Genomic DNA, 19,446 nt, shown 5'->3' with positions numbered 1-19,446 from the left:
GCCAATACAAGGTGCTTCAGGGGGAATGAATAGAACAGGTAATCATCAAGTGATCCATCCCGTCCGCCATTCCCAACCTCTGGCAAACAGCAATCCCTGCCTATCCTGGCTAATAGCCATTTATTGACCTATCCTACATGAATTTATCTAGTTCTTTTTTGAACCTCGTTATAGTTTTCACCTTCACAACATCTTCTGGCAAGGAGTTCCACAGGATGACTGTGTGTTGTGTGAAGAAATATTTCCTTTTTTTCATTTTAAACCTCATGCCTATTAATTTCATTTGGTGACCCCTAGTTTTTGTGTTATGAGAAGGAGTAAATAACACTTCCTTATTTACTTTCTCCACACCAGTCATGATTTTATAGACCTCTATCATGTCCCCCCTTAGTCATCTCTTTTCCTAACTGAAAAGTCCCAGTCTTCTTAATCTCTCCTCATATGGAAGCTGTTCCATATCCCTAATCATTTTAGTTGCCCTTTTCTGTACCTTTTCCAGTTCTAATATATTTTTTTGAGATGGGGTGACCAATCTCCACTCAGTATTCAAGATGTAGGTATACCATGGATTTACAAAGAGGCAATACGATACTTTCTTTCTTATTATCTGTCCTTTTCCTAATGACTCCCAACATTCTGTTAGCTTTTTGACTGCCACTGCACATTGAGTGGATGTTTTCAGAGAACTATCCACAGTTACTCCAAGTTCTCTTTCTTGGATGGTAACAGTTAACTTAGACCCCATCATTTTATATGGATAGTTGGGATTATGTTTTTTGGAATTTATTATGGAATTTCATCTGCCATTTTGTAGCCTAGTCTCCCAGTTTTGTAAGATCCCTTTGTAACTCATTGCAGTCTGCTTTGGACTTAACTACTTTTGTAGTTTTGTATCATCTGCAAATTTTGCCACCTCGCTTTTACCCCTCTTTTCAGATCATTTATGAATATGTTGAACAATACTGGTCCCAGTACAAACTTGGGGGACACCACTATTTACCTCTTTCCATACTGAAAACAGACCATTTATTCCTACCCTTTGTTTCCTATCTTTTAACCAGTTACTGATCCTTCCCTCTTAACCCATGACAGCTTACTTTGCTTAAGAGCCTTTGGTGAGGGACCTTGTGAAAGGCCTTCTGAAAATCTAAATACACTGTATCCACTGGATCAGCCTTGTCCACATGTTTGTTGACCCCCTCAAAGAATTCTAGCAGATTGGTGAGGCATTACAAAAACTATGTTGATTGTTCCCCCAACAAATCGTATTAATCTATGTGTCTGATAATTATGTTCTTTACTATAGTTTCAACCAATTTGCCTGGTACTAAAATTAGGCTTATCAACTGTAATTGCCAGGATTGCCTCTGAAACCTTTTTTTTTTTAAAATCAGCATTACATTAGCTATCCTCCAGTCATCTGGTACAGAGGCTGAGTTAAGTGACAAGTTACATATTTCCTTTCTGAGTTCCTTCAGAACTCTTAAGTGAATACCATCTGGTCCTGGTGACTAATTACTGTTTAATTTATCAAGTTTTTCCAAAATCTCCTCCAATGAAACCTCAATCTAGGACAGTTACTCAGATTTGTCACCAAAAAAGAATGGCTCAGGTTTGGGAATCTCCCTCACATCCTCAGCCTTTGTGCTGCTCTCTTTCCCAATCCTCCCCACCCCCCAATTCATTAGCCAGTAGAAATGGGCAAATGCAGAGGGTGGACATTGCACACGCCTGCAGAGTACCACTCATTGAATGACTAATCTGTTCAGGTATTTCTGATTCTCACCCTTTGATGACTAAACTATATTACTACTGACAGCAAAACAAGACTCCATCTCTTCGCCTCAAATGATAGAGGCATGTGTTTTGTTGAAGCAGAAAGTCCTGAGTCTTATTTCTTATGCAATATGGGTGCAGCTTAGCTTTTGACTGTCTCTCTATGCATGGGGCAAGAGGTCATCACAATACCGTGAATCCTATCCAGTGAAGGTTTAAGTACAAAACCTTTGTAAGACATCATCTTGCAGAAGACTCAAGACCTTGATCTGCTATTAATATATATATATATTTTTTCCCTTTCAGTATTGACCCGACCAAGGCCACACAGTGATGACTATAGCACCATGAAAAAGATTCCTCCCAGAAAGCCAAAAAGAAGTCCCAACACAAAGCTCAGTGGCTCTTATGAAGAGATATCTGGCCAAAAGCCCGGGGATGTGAAACATTCAAATGCAGTGTCTAAAACAGGTGGTCATGACATTATGACAATACAAAGAGCAGCTTCTGCTGATGGGCCGCATCACAGCACGTTAAGTTTGTGTATGTCACAGGAAGAAGAGGAAACTGAGCCAGTTTATATTGAAATGGTAGGGAATGCTATGAAGAATAGTTCTGTGGAAGCAGAAAGCCCAGACCAAGGAGAGTCTGTTTATGAAGAGATGAAATATATTTTACCAGAAGAAGGCAGCAATGGTAATGGGATGGTTCCACTAGTGACTGGATCTCCTCCGCTATTGTTTGAGAGCAAAAAATCTATACCAGTTGAAGAACTTGATGCGAATAATCAAGCAGCTTTGGGCTATAAAGACTCTTGTGACATTCCAGCCCCTTTCCCAAACTTGCTTCCCCATAGGCCCCCACTTCTTGTGTTTCCTCCAACCCCTGTAACATGCTCACCTGCTTCTGATGAATCACCCCTAACACCACTAGAAGTGAAAAAGCTTCCTGTCCTGGAAACCAATCTAAAATACCCTGTCCAGTCAGAGGGTTCAACTCCTCTATCCCCACAGTATTCCAAAAACCAGAAAGGGGACAATGAAAGGCCTTCATCCCCAGGTTTGGTTGTATTTAATGTTTCAAACAAAGTATCTCCTCCTTCAACTCCTCTTCCTCCCCCACCACCTCCTATGCCCCCATCTATTTCTTATCGCCCTTCCTCACATTTTACATTCCCCCCAGAGACTTGTGCTACTTTTCTGGTTAATACAGGGAAAACAGGAACAAACTCAGATCCATCAAAAGTACCTCAGAGACCAAATCCTGTTCAAGTTGGAGGTTCATCTTCCCCATTCTCCAAGCTGCCTTACTCCCCAGTAAAGGTGGCAAGAGCTGACCACAGGAAATCAAACTCCAACTCATCGTCTCCACTTCCATACAGCCCTACAAACTCAAGACCCTTGACCAGTCCCCTTGATGAGTTAACTAGCTTGTTCAACTCAGGACGGAGCATGCTTCGAAAGTCTGCAGCAGGAAGAAAGATTAGGGAGCCTGAAGGTAAGCTTGATGGGAATTCTTGACCTTAATATGTATTCTCAGAACACAGATTCAGGGGGACAATATCTGTACCCCAATATTTGTGCCAATTCTTTGGTTGTGGTTTTAAATTTAAAAATGAACTGAAAAGCATTGGTAAGTAAATATTTTCATCCCTTCTATCACATTGTCAGCACTTCAACTTCACCATGCAATCCTCCAACATCCACTTCCCTCACAAATGTCCACGCTAACCCTTATGCAATGAAAACACTCCCTTTGTTCCTTCAGCTCCCTCTGCAAGTCTCACTTCTGCCACCACCTACATAAAATCTGCTAAGTAGTGATGGCTAAGGTAGGATAGGTAATGATTTTTGCCTTGGGGCAGTCTGAGAGATCTGATCCTTTTTCATTCATTTAGTACTAAAGGAAAGGGGGGAAATGTATGTTTGTACATAAACGTTGTATAAATATTTGTGTTTTCCGCTCTCCCATCCTTCATGTATCATTTGTCTTCTTGAATGTAAACTCTTTGTGGCACAGATATTGTCTGCCTTTGTGTTTGTATGGCACCTAGCATAATGGGGTCCCATTCCTGATGGAGGGTATGGGAAGTATGGCAATACAGGCATTTAATAATAATAAATGGATTATTTTAAGATCCCAACCATCAATGGAATATATGTATAGCGTTAACTTATAAGAATACTTACTTTCTAAAACAAAGACCACAGGAAGCTTAGCAGATTACTCAGCATTGCATCTCTGGGGTACAGGTATGTTCTTTTCAATTGGTTGGCTAATTGCCAGGCTGACGTGTGTGTGTGTGTGTGTGTGTGTGTGTGTGTGTGTGTGTGTGTGTGTGTGTGTGTGTGTGTGTGTGTGTGTGTGTGTGTGTGTGTGTGTGTGTGTGTGAGAGAGAGAGAGAGAGAGAGAGAGAGAGAGAGATATGTTCACTGGCACCATTATTCAGAAACACTAAAATCAGGAGAATCTCCATGTTTTTAACTTTCACATCTTTTTGCAGACAATATCTGTTTTAAAGTAAAATAATGCTGAAATAAAATGTTATGCCCATCTCTTCAACCACCTTTAAAAGAAATTATCCATAGCTCAAGTTCAAAGAAATGTAAAAAATCTACACACAAACCCAAGTTGTTATGTATGGTAGTTTGCTGATTCCTTGTGGGCTGTTGGGGTGTTTTAAGGTATTCCTTCCAGCTCAGGTGCCTATTTTGTAACAGTCATTGGTTATGTTGCTTCCTCAATAAACACATAAATATGGAACATTAACCGGAGATCACAAAGGGAAGATTTTTTTTTTAACATTTACTTTGTTACTGCTCCAGTGTCACAAAGAAAATGGCCCACAAAAAAATCAAAAAACCAACCTGTGTCAGAGGCAAAATAAATTAGAAACAAATGTCCTATTTATATATATATATATATATCTTGTAGTTATGAAAAATGGGGGAATAAAATACAGAAAATATATGAGCAGATTATACAGTTCCTCAAGTTTTCTTTGAAATGTCAACTTTTCTTCTACCAGTCAGTTCTCACACTACAAATTTAAATGGTTTTCTTCACATTCCAGTAGTTTTAACAAAATGACTGTAGATATTACATCATATGAAGATAAGTTTATAATGTCAGTTCAATGGCAACATCTTGACTGCAAAATTGTATTTTGTGTATTTCAGTAGGCTAGCTATATGGTAGAGAACATTTATTTTAATTTGAAAACTTCGGTTCAGAGTTTCATTATTACATTTTCATGAAGACATGAGTTTGGATAATGTAATCATGTTTCGCCTTTTAGAAAAATTTAAGTCTCCAATCTAATACAATCGGGGTTGCAAAATATTGTATTTATTTCCCAACCTGCTCTCCTGCAAAGTCTGTTGTACCTGATGCAATTGAACCAGAGGCTTGCCATTTTGCATACATATTTTTGAGACCATAATATTTTACAGATCCTTATTTAATCATTCACCTTGTGCAAGAAGCAAAAGGATTAGGGTTTTTATTAATTTATTGTTATTGTACAGAACAGTGAAGCTCCAGATTGGTGCAAATTATTAATTCTTAAAGTTCAGCTTGATGTCAGCAGTTTAAAATTTAGCTATATTAATAATGCAGTTAGCTAGTCTTTTAATGTCTGATTCAAAAATGGAGTCTGGTCATTTGATTTCATGTTACTTTTTAAATTTATTAACAACTACATACAGAAAAAATTATGCAGTGTGCAATATACTACAGCTTCTCTCCATAAAAAGCTAATGTGCTTAGCTATTCTGCTTGGTCTGTCCTGGATTGTGGGAATTGTCAACAGTTTTGTTTAATACCAGAAAGAGTTCATTTAAAATCCAGGATTATTGAATGTATCATTCTCTTTCTCCATCTTTGAACCCACATGTGACGTAGTAATTAGTTTTATTTGTGTTTGTGTAAATATTCATGGCATATTCAAATTTGGTCTGATTTCCTACTTTCAAACATAATGTAAAACTACATATGGTTTGATTATCTTCTCACTTTTTTTATATTGTATTTTCTATGGCCACAGCTCCATTGACTTCTGTGGGATTCATCTTGATTCATGAAGATATAATAGAGTGGAATCAAACTAGTGTACTAGGGGATATTAAATAAATATATTTAGTAATTTTCATTATTTTCTAAAGCAGAAGACACAGTGCTTTTACACACATTTGACAATATAAAATGAAAATATTTTGGCTTTTTTTATATATATGGAGAATGAGTTTATTTGGTTTATCTCTCCATTACGTCATTGGCTCAGAAGCGCCTGTCAGATTGGAAGTGGAAGAGTGTTCTCAATGCACCTAAGCACTTTCCTTTTTGTGCTGCTTTGTAGGACCACTTCAACAGAGACTTCAGATTGACTTTTATGATGCACACAAAAGGTTATCTAGGGTTTAGAGATTTCTACAAACTAATTTTTCATCACGCATGATCAAAGATGGAGATCAGCTTAGATATCCTGTGATCCGAAGCTAGAAAAAGTTGGACTTCTAAATATTTCATCAAGACAACACTAAATATGAAAAGTCAACGGTCAAGGAAGATATACCATAAAATTTAAAATCAATATTTTATTAGATAAAAGCTGCTATATAAATTGAAGTGCCGTTACATATAAATTGTTATATATAAATTGTTGATGAGCAAAAGGATCTACTGCAGGGATCGGCAACCTTTTGGACGTGGCATGCCCCTTCTCCCCTGCCCCTTTCCTACATGCTGTGGGCCCAGTACCCTGGCCAGGAGCTGCTTCCGGCCCCAAACAGCACCTCGCGGTGGCCACTCCCCCTTCCCGGCCCCACTCCTCTCCCAGCACTGGGCCCACATGATGCCACATGGGAGAGAGGCGGGGCCAGGAGGGGAAAGCAGCAGCCGTGCAGTGCTGCTTTGGGCCAGGAGTGGCACAGCTCTGGCCAGGGTGCCACTGGGCCCATGTGGGAGATGGGCGGGGCCGGAAGTGGAAAGCGGCGAGTGCCACTGAAAATCATCGTGCATGCCATGTTTGGCATGCGTGCCACAGGTTGCTGACCCCTAATCTACTGTATCAAAGAAACACAGACAAAATTACAGTTTTACATTTTACATAAAATTACATTTTGGTTTACTGCACATCTTCATTTTATTTCTCTTGTAACAGCCATTATAAATAGTAGTTTTCATTTAACATGGAAAATCGTGCTCTGAAGTGTCCTAGTCTCTGTTTGCCAGAAGCTGGGAATAGGGGAGAGGGGATGGATCACTTGATGATTACCTGTTCTGTTCATTCCCTGGCATTGGCCACTGTCAGAAGACAGGATACTCGGCTAGATGGTCTGACCCAGTATGGCCATTCTTATGTTCTAACATCTGGTGCATTTTAATAAGATAGAAACAAGAAAGTGGATTGTTTTATGTAAAATCTGAAGTACCATATTGGAAAATGCATAACTTGCTATTCTAGAGCCTGTTCTACACTGGCAATGGAGATCGACATAACGCCACTTACGTCGACCCCCTAAAGTATGCATCTACACTGGCACGTAAGTTCCACCGATCTAAATCACGGTAAAAGTTGACCTAATAAAACCACCTCCACAAGTGGTGTAGCGCTGAAGTCGAATTCCATGGGACACATTTATGTCAGTGTAGGCAGAGTGCAACGTAAATCGATGCCATTGGTCTCTGGGAGGTATCCCATAATGCTCTGTTGTGACTGCTCTGGACATTCGCGCTCTGCTGTAACATGGCCACATAAACAGGAAATAGCTCCTCCCCTCAACCTCCGGGAAATTTTGAATTTCCATTTCCAGTTTGGACAATGTGGAGAGAGCTTTGTAGCTGAACGGCTCATGGCAACTGCACAGCCCAAACGTGCTCCAGACTGGAGTTGACCAGAGGTCTTGGATCTCATCGGTTTGTGGGGTGAAGAGTCTCTTCTGGCTCAGCTCAGAACCAGGAAAAGAAATTTAAATATCTACGAGAAGATATCTCACGGCGTGTTGGAGAAAGGGCACAACAGGGACATGCAGCAGTGCCGCGTTAAGATCAAAGAGCTGAGGCAGACTTATCAGAAAGCTACGGAAGCTAACAGCCATTCTGGCTCCTCGCCCAAAACATGTTGCTTTTACAAGGAGCTGCATGTGATTTTCGGTGATGACCCCACCACTGTGCCACCACGCAGTGTTGATACCTCCGCAGAATCCTAGTCCAGAATGAATGAGGAGGACTCTTTGGATGAGGAGGATGAAGATGAGGAGAGAAGGGTGCAGAAGAGCGGGGTATCCATTCTCCCTGAGAGCCAGGACCTGTTCGTTACTCCAGAGCAGCCCTGCCACACACAGGATAGTGGGACTGATCAAGATTCCAGGAAAGGCACATCTAGGGAGTTTTGCGATTATGTCCCCAGTCCAGTTTCTTAAAAGGAGTTTGTGTTTTTGAGGGGATGGGCTTCCTGGGTGTTGCCAAATTTCAGTGGTGGGTTACTCCCAGAACAGACTATTTATGTGCAGAGGTATGCTCCAAGAATCCTCTGTGGCTATCTCAAGGAAACCTTCATGTAGGTAATCTGTAATCCTTTGCAGAAGGTTTCTGGGGAGGGCAGCCTTATTTCTTCCACCACAGTAGGACACTTTACCCCACCACTCTGCTATTAAATGAGCAAGCATCATTGTGGAACACAGCATAGCAGCATAAGGGCCAGGCCTGTACCCCAATGCTTGCAGCAAATCTTCCCTTTCCACCTGCGTTACCCTCAGGAGACTGATATCACATATGGTCACCTAGGGAAGATGGCGCAAGTTTAAAATACCCAACCAATACAGTCACTGCGTGTTATTCCTCTGCCATTGCCAGTGTCCCTGGGCGCCTCTCCAAGACAATTCCTAGTATTGGTATTGTTGTTTCCCTATGTTTTCTGCTGCTATGCTTAACCCACAGCATCCTCTAATCTGTTCTGCCCACCTCCTCCCAAACCAGTCCTTGGGATGTTACAGGGGAGCCCGGTGATCCCTCTCCTTGCTCAAGTGTGGATTGTGGATTTTAGTGCTAATTAAACCTCTCTGTAAAGGATGCAAGGGCCCCTTGCTTATCATGTCTGGAATGCCACTCCGACCCATCCGCTACTTACAGATTGAAACACGGGTCTGGCCTTGTGAACATGAAGGGGAGTTCTTTTTACGTTGTAACATTTCTTTTACTACTTTGTGTCAGCTAACAATGGCAACTTTGTGCTTTGCTTTTCTTACAGTCGATGCTTCAGCCTTCAGCCCACCTTGCAGAACTCCTGCTGAAAGACTTTCCCAGATTAGGAAGGGGGGAAAACATGGGATGACATGTTTAGCAAACTAATGAACACCTCTGTGGCTGCTGACAGAGCTCAGAGCCTGGAGGATGTCCTCGTCTGAAAAACTAGACATGGATATGGAACACAGAAGATTAGCAAAGGAGCAGGAGCATGATACACAACAGGAGATGTTGCATATTATGAGGGATCAGTCTGACATGCTGAGGCATCTGGTAGAGCTCCAGGAAGAGCAGTAGCATGACAGAGTCCCTCTGCAGCCTCTCCAAAACACTCCACCGCTTACCACTTTGTTATCAGCCCCCTCCCCCAAGTGCTCTAGGAAGAGGCTGAGCAGGGTGCAGTACATGCTGCACTCCACACCGGTGACGGTGAGCAGAAAGACATGATGGCCCCTTTAAGAACTGCACGCAACCACAGTTGCTTGCACAATGACACTTTACAATGTTAACTTATCCTCCTTTCTCCCCATTGAAATGGGTCACAAATAAAACTTTGCAGCTTTAAAAAACATCTGTCTTAATCGCTTGTGCGGGGAGAGAAGAGGAGAGGGCTGCAGGTGCGAGGGATGGAAAAGAGAAAGGCACAGCAGAGACATACATTACTGTGGTTCATTGCAAAACCAATTTTTCAGTGCTTCCCATAGGCGAAGTGCTCCACAGTTGGCTCTGAGCGTAGCACTGGAATCTGGCTGCTCAAAATTTGCAGCCAGCCTATCAGCCTCCACGGCCCAACCCTGGGGGAATTTTTCATCCTTGGTTTCACACAAATTATGGAGCACACAGCATGCCGATATAATTGATGGGATGTTCTTTTCACTGATGTCAAGCCTAGTTAGTAAACATCTCCATCTGGCCTTTAAATTCTCAAATGCACATTCCACCACCATTCTGCACTTGCTGAACCTGTTATTGAAATGTTCCTTCTTGCTGTCCAGGTGCCTGGTGTAGGGCTTCATTAGCCAAGGAAGCAAGGGGTAGGCAGGATCCCCCAGGATCACTATTGGCATTTCAACAGCCCCAATATTTATTTTTTGGTCAGGGAAGAAAGTGCCTGCCTGCATCTTATTAAACAGATCAGAGCTCCTAAAGATGTGTGCATCATGCACCTTTCCTGACCATCCCACATTGATGTCGGTGAAACGTCCCTTGTGATCCACTCTGTGGCAATGTGGTCAGGTGCTAGGATAGGGATATGCGTGCCATCAAAGGCCCTCCACAGTCCTGCACATTTCCCAAAGTCACTAGCCTTTGTAGCAGAAGTCTATTAATGGCCCTGCACACTTGCATCACAGCAGCTCCAACGGTGGATTTTCCGACTCCGAATTGATTCCCATATGACTGGTAGCAGTCTGGAGTTGCCAGCTTCCACAGAGTGATGGCCACATCTTCTCCACTGTCACAGCTGGTCTCAAGCGAGTATTCACGCGCTTCAGGGCTGGGGACAGCTCCGCACAAAGCACAAAGAAAGTGGCCTTTCGCATATGAAAGTTCTGCAGCCACTGCTCATCATCCCACACCTTCATAACGATGCGATCCCACCAGTCTGTGCTTGTTTCCCAGGACCAGAACCAGCACTCCACAGACTGAAGATGATGCATGACAGCCTGCAGCAAATGGGAATTGTTTCATTCTATGGTTTATAGCAGGGCGGCCTCCGAAACATCGCTATTTTCTGTGCTGTGGCTCCTGTCTCACCTTTGAAAATACTGCAGGATAAGCCGTGAGGTATTTTTGATGCTCACAAGGATAGTGCAGAGCTGAGTGGGCTCAATGCCTCTCTGGCAACGGCGTGTGTGCGGAATAGAAAAATGGTGCGAAAAAGCTTTTGCCGTTTGTTTGGGGCAAGAAGGGAGGAGGAGGAAACACATTGCATCATGGGAGGACAACAAGCTTCCCAAAAGCCTCTGTGGCTAGTTGAACTGTGAGATAGCTACCCACAGTGCACTGCTTTGAATGTCGACTCAAGCATGGCGAGTTGGGATGCAAGAGCCTGACGTAAGGAGCGTGGTGTGATCATGCTTTTGCGACTTCCACAATTCAGCAGTGTAGACATACTGTAGTATTTTTATAATATCTTATTTTGTCTAGCGTATATTAAGCTCTTGCAAGGTTCCTCTCTTTTCCCAGATTCTCTTTATTTGAGGTGGTTTATCTATAGTAGGTGATGCTATGAGTGCATGAAAATAAAAAGGATTTATCCAGAACAGTGCTCTTCAGTTTACTACTGTGCAATTCTCTTCACTGAAGAGAGTATAATCCAATCAATTATTTTTATCTCAAAATAGAGTGTGAAATTCAAGCCCTTTTGAAGTCAAGGGGGATTTAGCTATTCAGTAGAGCCAGGACTTCATCCAGAGTTCTCACTAAAAGTAAGGCGAGTTTTAGAAGATCGCCTTAGTAGTTCATTTATTTTAAAAAATAATCGAGTGCTTGTGAAAATTACTAGATTACAACCTTGGAGACCCAAGCTCTTTTTTTATTCACAGAAGAAGTACAATACAGGCAATGCAAGCAAATCTCAACAGTGTGCCTCAGTCTTGACGTGGAGAAACAATCTCAAAGGCTGAGAAGACTTTCATGGCCTTTCATTTCTTGATCTCTTTGTTGAAGCTACCAACTAGGATGCTAATTACTGGTTTTGTAACATGCACATTTGCCTGCTGTGGCCTGGGTTAAGATCACACCAGCTTCTTTCACATAGACCACAAAACTCTCAGTAGATGGGAAAATTTTCAGGGACTACTGACCTATGCTGGATTTATATAGGTGTTATTATTCATTTGTAGAACCTGAGGCCCCAGCTGTGATCAGTGCCATTGTACTAATTTATGTACATACTATTCACATAAAAGAAGATTCCTACCCTGAACAGTTTACAATCTAAAAAGGCAAAACAGACAGTGGGGAACTGAGGCAAAGAAAGATTATATGATTTGTCTAAGGTCAGAAAAGAAGACTATGACAGACTGGGGACATTAGCCCAGACCTCATGTGTCCCAGTTCAGTGCTGTAACCACAAAACTATCCCTCCTGTTTAGAGTATACTACTGATTTCAAAGGTAAAAATTTCTATTTCATTGTCACAGTTCAGCTGCAACTTTGACTCCCTCTCAAGTCTCTTTGAGTGCCCTTGTCCAAGTGATAGGCCTCTTGTCTTCATCTGTCTGGGGTGAAATCCTATGATTTTCCCATTCTCAGAATGGGTCCCCAGGCTCAGTATCCTGACCATGATTCCTCCACAGGCCCAGCTGGGTTGGAGCCTCATTAATCTTTCCTTTGTGAGCTAATAATGAATGTAGTGAGTCCAAACAGTCCAAAGCCTTTCCAAAATAAAGTATTGTTTAAACTTAGCAGTAGGACAAAACATAACAAGAGCAAACAGTTCTAACACAACAGTCTACACTGATAATTGTCTTACCTAAAGCTCAAGTAGGCCTAACCTATCAGGACATTACCACTTCTAGGAACTGGGGTGCAGTCTGCTTCTACTCACTTCCCGTGTCTTCCACTTGTGTTTCAAGGCTGTTCATTTATCAGTCTTCCTGTATCTCTTGAACCTGGTCAAACCGGTTTATGCAGCCCACCAGAAATAGGTTTGGGGATCGACTTCTATGCAGTTGGCTCTGTGTTGTCCTTTAATTATCAACAAATGGGAGTGGGGCTATCAGAGGCGTTTGCTTTCCTGTCGATGTGCAGGCCAGTTCATGTCTGAATTACCATCTTTGAAACACTACAGCAAGCAACACAATAACAATCAGATAGACATATTATATTAATAAAATATTACAGACACCTCCCGTAGCATTCATTTCCATTACCTGTTTTGGGTCCCCTCTTTACCTTCTTCCTGAATCAGACATTTCCCAGGTAATCTTACATGCGAATGAGCAGCTCCATGCTATCTCGTTTTAAATGGTGATGGTCAGGAAGCTACTAATGGCCCCCAGGTATTGCAGATATTTGGCATCCTAGTTCCAACTAAAGCTTAGAAAATAAACCTTCTTTATATGCTAGGCAGAGCTTTGGAAAATAGCAAGTTGGATCTTGTCTCTGTAAAGGCATGTTGTCCTGTCAGAGGAGGGTATTCTTTTGATAGCTTGTAAATAATTCCCCACTATGAGCAGATTAAAGTAAACTACTCTTGGTAGCTAATGTATCTCTATGCTGGATTGCAAATTAAATTCCCACTGGAGTTTCAGAGATGAAATCCCAGTCCTTTATCCTCTAAACCACTCAGCTGTTCCTCTTTAGCATCTTAATAAAGATAATATTCATATCTGCATCTCATTATTCCTACATTTTCTTCTTTTGTAGCAAAAGCCAAGAACTTACAAAATGTGAGCAATATTGAAAGATATACTTTCACCTTTTATCTTCTTTTACCAAGGAGTATTGGGAAAATGATAATATGATACTTTGCATGTATATAGCATTTTTCACCTGAGGATCTCAAAGAGCTTTAAAAACATTAATGAATTAAGCTTCAAAATTCTTCTTTGACATAGATTAATACCTTTTTTATATAATTCTGCTTAATTGCCTGACTCAAATATTGAGTCTGACTCAAATATTTTCTGTGACTAATCTTCAGATTAGATATGTACATACTGCTGAGTAATGCACAGTGAGTAATTTACTCTACAAATTTAGGGCTGGAGTCTCTCCAATTTCTACTAGATACAGCAGAATGGGGAAATCAAGAGAACTGCTCATAGCTCTTTGATGCAGGAGTCAGTTCGAAACTAGCTTTACACTGGACCCCCTAGACAAGGGAATACTGAGGAGGTAGCATAGGAGCTAGCAACACCAGTTCCATGCTGTAAATTCCTCCGTGCTAGGGGATTTCTCTAGCTAGGGAGTAGTGTTGCCTTTTGTGTTACCAGAGCTGCATAAGGGGATGAAGTGGGCCAGAGAGACTTGCCACCTAGCCTCTTTTCTTGCTCATAGAATTTCCATGAACCGTTTGTAATTCCAGAAATATATTTTTTTTTATTAGAGATAGTAGTAAACATGTATATAGTGACAAGGCCAAAAGGCTGCAGTTGGGATTGGGGCCACATTGTGCAGGGTGCAGTACAAATATTGATAAGAAACAAACATTGTCCAGAAGAGCCTTCACACTAAAAGACGCAAAACAGACTAAGACCTGGGGCAGAGGGATGTAACACACAAACGTACTGATATGGTGAAGAATTGGCATCACATCCTCAGTTACATATTTTTTAATTGGGATAGAGATAGGGTAAGGAATGGGGAAGCTAGGAAAACTATAGGAATGAGAAAGGAAGGGAAAGACAGACAGTCACAGCTCTACATCTGTCTAATTTACTCATTGTTTGATTTTTTTGCTTTTTTTCTCTTGGATTGATCCTAAACAGTTGACTCTGAGGATCTGATACTCAGTATTTAAAATTAGAACTGCTGGCTAAATGCAATAAGACATATAGTTCCCTGACCTTCTAGTATATCTCTTTTAATCTGTAGGAGGTCTTGAAAAAACCACTGGGGAAAGGTAACAGATGATTGTGATTTGGGAATGTTAGACAATGTTATGTTTTTTCCTTTTTGGCCATTCACAGGACTTGATCGAGGCATTATTCCTAGAAAAATTAGGCTATTGTACATTTGATTGGCAAAATTTAATTTAATTATTTCTTGTCACATTTACACAACCTATTTGCATAATCCTAACTTTGAAGGATGTGGGCTGGCTTGTTTAGTGGCTTCTATGGAAGGGCTATGGTGATGGGGGTAGGAAGAACTTTCTTCACTTGCTGTGTCAAGCACTGTCACTTCTGAGATTACTGCAAGCTTTGTGTGAACGTTCTTGCTAGTGAAACTCAATGGATGCAATATTCAAAGAAAACAAACATTTAACAGATGTGTACGCTCTCAGAACGAATGATTTTGAAATCTGAATGAATGCTCTGAGTATTTTTTGCCGTAATTTCTCAGCTCTGTATTAAAATATTTGTAAATTTGTATGGTATTCCACATTCAAATAGACCTAATTCCAGACAAATACTTAGGCTAATTTTTTTAAAAGTGATTTTTGATTATGGGCATTTCCATTTTTGGGTGCCCAACTAGAGGAACCTTTAAATGGCCTGATTGTTAGAGGGTGGCTGCTCAGAAGTTTCTGAAAATTCAGGCCACTTTAACGTGTCTCAAATTGGCACTCAAGACAAAATGTAAGGAACCTTAGATAAAAACACTAGTGTCTTGAAAATCTTAGCCTTAAGGTCTCCGAGTTTTGTTAACTTCATTTTGTTCTTCATTGCTGCCTATAACTCTTTCATCACTTGGGAAATTTGCTGTAGAAATAATATGCGGACTTCTTATTTTAGGATATCTGCAATACATTATACATAATTTTCTGTTTCATACTTTCTGCAGAGTAGCATATTTTGCTGAGAAAGAGCTTTCTTTATATGTTCAACCAAAAATGTGGTCTGGTAGGTAATTATTTTCTATCCAACACCATTTGAATGAAACCACTGCAAATCCTAGCGCTCTGTGTATCACTAACATACGTAACCTAGTAATTTCACTGGCCCGTTGTCATTGAAGGAAACTGCTCATGTTTTCCAGGGCCAACTTTATGATTTGTGGAACCACTAGAGGAGAGGAATATGGTGATTAGTTTATACTTTAGTCCCACTGGCAAGGTGGAATCATTAAGATCAGCGGCATTTGATTTCTCTTCCACTCCCATTCTTTGAAAATGATTCTGATACAGCTCATGAAATGCAAGACCAAGGATCCCCACACAGTTGTTTTCAGTATTTGTTCTTCAAACTTGACCAAATAATCCCTAATTTGGTTTGGCTTTATGTTGTCACATGATAAAGAAACTTTGTGCATGATGACATGATACCATAAAAAAGTCTTACCTGATGGTCATACACCAAAATACACCAATCAAGACTGAATTCCATTTCCAGCACATTTTATAATCCCTCTTTATAGTGTTTACATCACAATAGTTTAACAACTTCATTTTTCAAAAAAACTCACCTCATAACACACCTTCCATTTCTAATAAAAATAAAAAGGAAGACTTCTAGCATGCACATAAATTGCAATAAATCATTAATATCACAAATGTACACTGTTATTTTACTGATAACATTTACTAATACAAAAATCTTATAGCTTTTGGGGGTATTTTTGGTGACTCACTGTTACTTAAATAACTACAAACTCATCATCTAGGCCCCAATCCTGCAAAGATTTATGCACTTGCTCAATGTAAATATAACCCTTCTGCAAGGTGGTGTCAGAAGCAGCAAGGGCCAGGTTCAAAATCTAAGGGTACATCTTAACAATACAAAACAGAACTGCTTAAGCCCCCATGCAATAATCTGGGAAAACTAAACACCACCCCTTGGCACCTCTAAGAGGCAATACTTCCCCACTCAGAAGCACTGAGTCTGTGTATAACAAAAGAAAACTTCTATTAACAGGGTCAGGGAACCCAAGCATTAATTTATGAAAACACCACAAACACAATTCAGCAGTATGTAACAATAAGCAAACATCCACCCAAAGTATGTTGGGCAGTGTGCTTTGCCCCAGCTTCCCACCTTGCCGTGTGAAAATCTGGGAAATGAATGTTCCTTTAACACACCACTTCCCTTTCCCACCACTGCAGCCAACTCGGAGTTGGTTGTCTCTGGTCAGCAAAGACCTAGAGTTTAGGGTTGTGTTCACATGGGCTCATTTCCCAGCTCTGAAGTGGGGGAGGCGTCGAGCAATGCCTCTGCTGCTGCCACATGCCTCTGCAACAGGCTTGCTGTTGCTGCTCTTTGCCACTGCCTCTAATGCTGCTCACCGCTGCTGCCCCGGTTTTCTCTGAGGCTGTTTGCCGCTCACTGCCCTTTCTGCAATGCCTGTGTTCCGAGGTTCCATTGCTGACCACAGCTCTGAGTGATTTCACGGGGTCACAGGGAACCTCACTGCTAGTGCAGCCTCTGAATTGTCTTTCACTGCAACACTTTCCCGACACAAGGTCTAAGTGATAGCCTTTAGACCTGTTTATTTGTGAGGCAGCTCTGGCAGTCACTGAACAGAAACGAGGACTCTCAACTGACTCTAATCATCTTTGTCTTTAAACATTGAAGTGGGGAGCGTCAAATGGTGTATGGTGTAACTCAAAACCAACCAACATGGATCACTTTGGCAAAGCAGTTCTATCTGCTAAGCACCTAGGTAGACGTAGTTGTATCTATGCAAGTGTGGTCCATTCCTGAAGTCTTTCCCCCGCAGTTTGTCATTAGATGTCAGGGGAGAGCTCATTCAGACCCTGCTTACATCATTAAACTTAAATACCTAAAATTAAACATATGCATAAGTCATTGCAGGATCGGGGCTTTAGAGATTTTCCATAATTATTGTCTTCGGGGGGGAGGGAGGGGATCTGCACAATCTTTTCTAATCACTTTAAATTGCCCATTCCATATGAGTGGCATTCAGTTCCTCTGCTTTATATAATGGTTTTCCTTTTTTAAGTTTCTCTCTACTTTGAATTACTTTGCCTCCCTTAACTCCCACATCCTTTCTATGGCAAGAGCACAGTAACTAAGCTCTACCACCACACCACAGTGTATCTCAAGCCCATAAACTGTAATAACACTCAGCATGTACTATTGAATTCAGGTGGCAATTTACAAGCCCATTATTTTCATAGGGAAGTGAAACTAAAAGCCTGGAGTACTTTTTCACATACTGATGTGGCAGTTCTGTTCCATCTTTATTGCTGGATTCTGGAAATCACCTTGTAATTGAGCAGCACAGCCCAGATTGGAACCTTTCAAATGTAAACAACGTATTTTGAAATAATCAATACTGTCATGGCATATGGAGGTAGACTTGAATCCAAAATGCAAGGCCAGTGAATGTATTGTTTAGGAGTCATACAAGTAAAGAAAAATGAATTGAAACAGGCTGTCATTTGTGGCAGCAACATCAGAAAGTTCTGACACCTATACACATAAGATGCAATTATTTAGTAATAAAAATGGTGGGACTTTATTTCTAAGGGATTAAAGTTATTGTGCTTGCCATTATTTGCTTGATCGGGACACGGAAGAGAATGAAACAGTGAAACATATTTAAAGGGGCAGGCCACAACCTTATTAACTTTTACATTTAATTCGGGCAAGTGTGCTAGGTATTTACTTGAGACCACAATGGTGTTAAGTGGCTGGTGCCATATAACCAGTCCTGGGCGGAGAATGATCATTCTGTTTTGTGGAGGATTTTGAGATTTCAAAGTTTGTTTCTTGTCTGATTTGAAATGAAAGCTTCACATTTTGAAATTCTCCATCAAACAAAAATTGGGTCGGGGGGGAGGAATGGAATTTGTTTCAGAATAATGTAAATGTTTTTGTTACGAATGTTTATGAAATATTCCCACTGGAAATATCAAACAAAATGTTTTAACCCTTTTGTGTCCCAGAGCAGGAAGTCCATTATTAGCCATTTTCTACACAATTCAATATGTCACTTAGTTAGGGCAGGGAAGAGGGAGAGGAGGGTTTGAGAGAAGGTAGGAGCAGGACACTGACTGACTTTAAAAAAAAATTGGCTGGGATGGGTGATGTAAGGGAGGAGGGTCAGGTGGGAGGGATGCAGGAGCGCTTGCTGCTCCAGGTGCCGCTGCTGCTCCAACATTTGGGCACACGTTTCCAGGGGGCAGATAAATGTGTCTGCTTGCTGCTACCATGAAGAAGTCTTCCAAGTTCAACCCATTTATGGGGCAGAGATTCTAGGACCAGTGTCCTCTGGTCTCACCTGAGGAGGTAGCACCCAGAGGTCTTGGGGAGTGCCCCAAGGGCCACCTTCCTAAGTCAGCAGTTCCATTCTGCCTCCCATGTCACTAGGCTGTCTCCCCAGGCCCTGCTCCCTCACATCCCCAAGCATACCTTGTCCAGGTCCTGTGAGGTCCATCATTTTTCAGTGGAAAACACTGTGTAGTAATATTTAATGAAACAGAGACAAGAATTTGAGTGTTCCCCCACTCCCCATGTAAATACCCTAAGAACCACACTGTAAGATCATTCTGACACTCTCTTTCTGGCCTAATTAATTTGTAATCATTTATAAAAAGTGGAACAACTTTAACAGGAGAGATTGAGAGACCCACCCCAGAATGGCCTGGTGGTAGAGCACTCACCTAGGAGGGGAGAATACACAAGTCAAGTCCCTATCAAACCTGGGTCTTCTACATCCCAGTGAATGCCCTAACCACTGGGCTATAGGCTATAAAGGGGATATCACCAACTCCTCCTCAGTTTTGTGACTGACACAAAAATCCTCTTGTGATTCTAACCCTTTGTTTCCAAATGTCCTTTGCTTTTATTA

The 19,446-nt window shown here is 41.3% G+C and overlaps 1 protein-coding gene across 1 annotated transcript in view; it reads left to right on the top strand.

The window, feature by feature from the left end:
* Positions 1-19,446, top strand: part of MYO16 (myosin XVI) — a gene marked incomplete at its 5' end in the record, with an annotated part of 177,772 nt that overhangs the window by 116,095 nt on the left and 42,231 nt on the right. The window contains one exon of the mRNA XM_067563549.1: positions 2,083-3,273. Within this exon, the coding sequence (XP_067419650.1) occupies positions 2,083-3,273 (1,191 nt within the window). The remainder of the gene's footprint in view (positions 1-2,082; positions 3,274-19,446) is intronic.

Source organism: Emydura macquarii, unplaced genomic scaffold (genome assembly GCF_026122565.2).
Source record: "Emydura macquarii macquarii isolate MOO-44397 ecotype Brisbane River unplaced genomic scaffold, CSIRO-AGI_Emac_v2 contig_2531, whole genome shotgun sequence".
Taxonomy (NCBI): Eukaryota; Metazoa; Chordata; order Testudines; family Chelidae; genus Emydura; species Emydura macquarii.
This window is presented reverse-complemented; position numbering and strand designations above follow the sequence as displayed.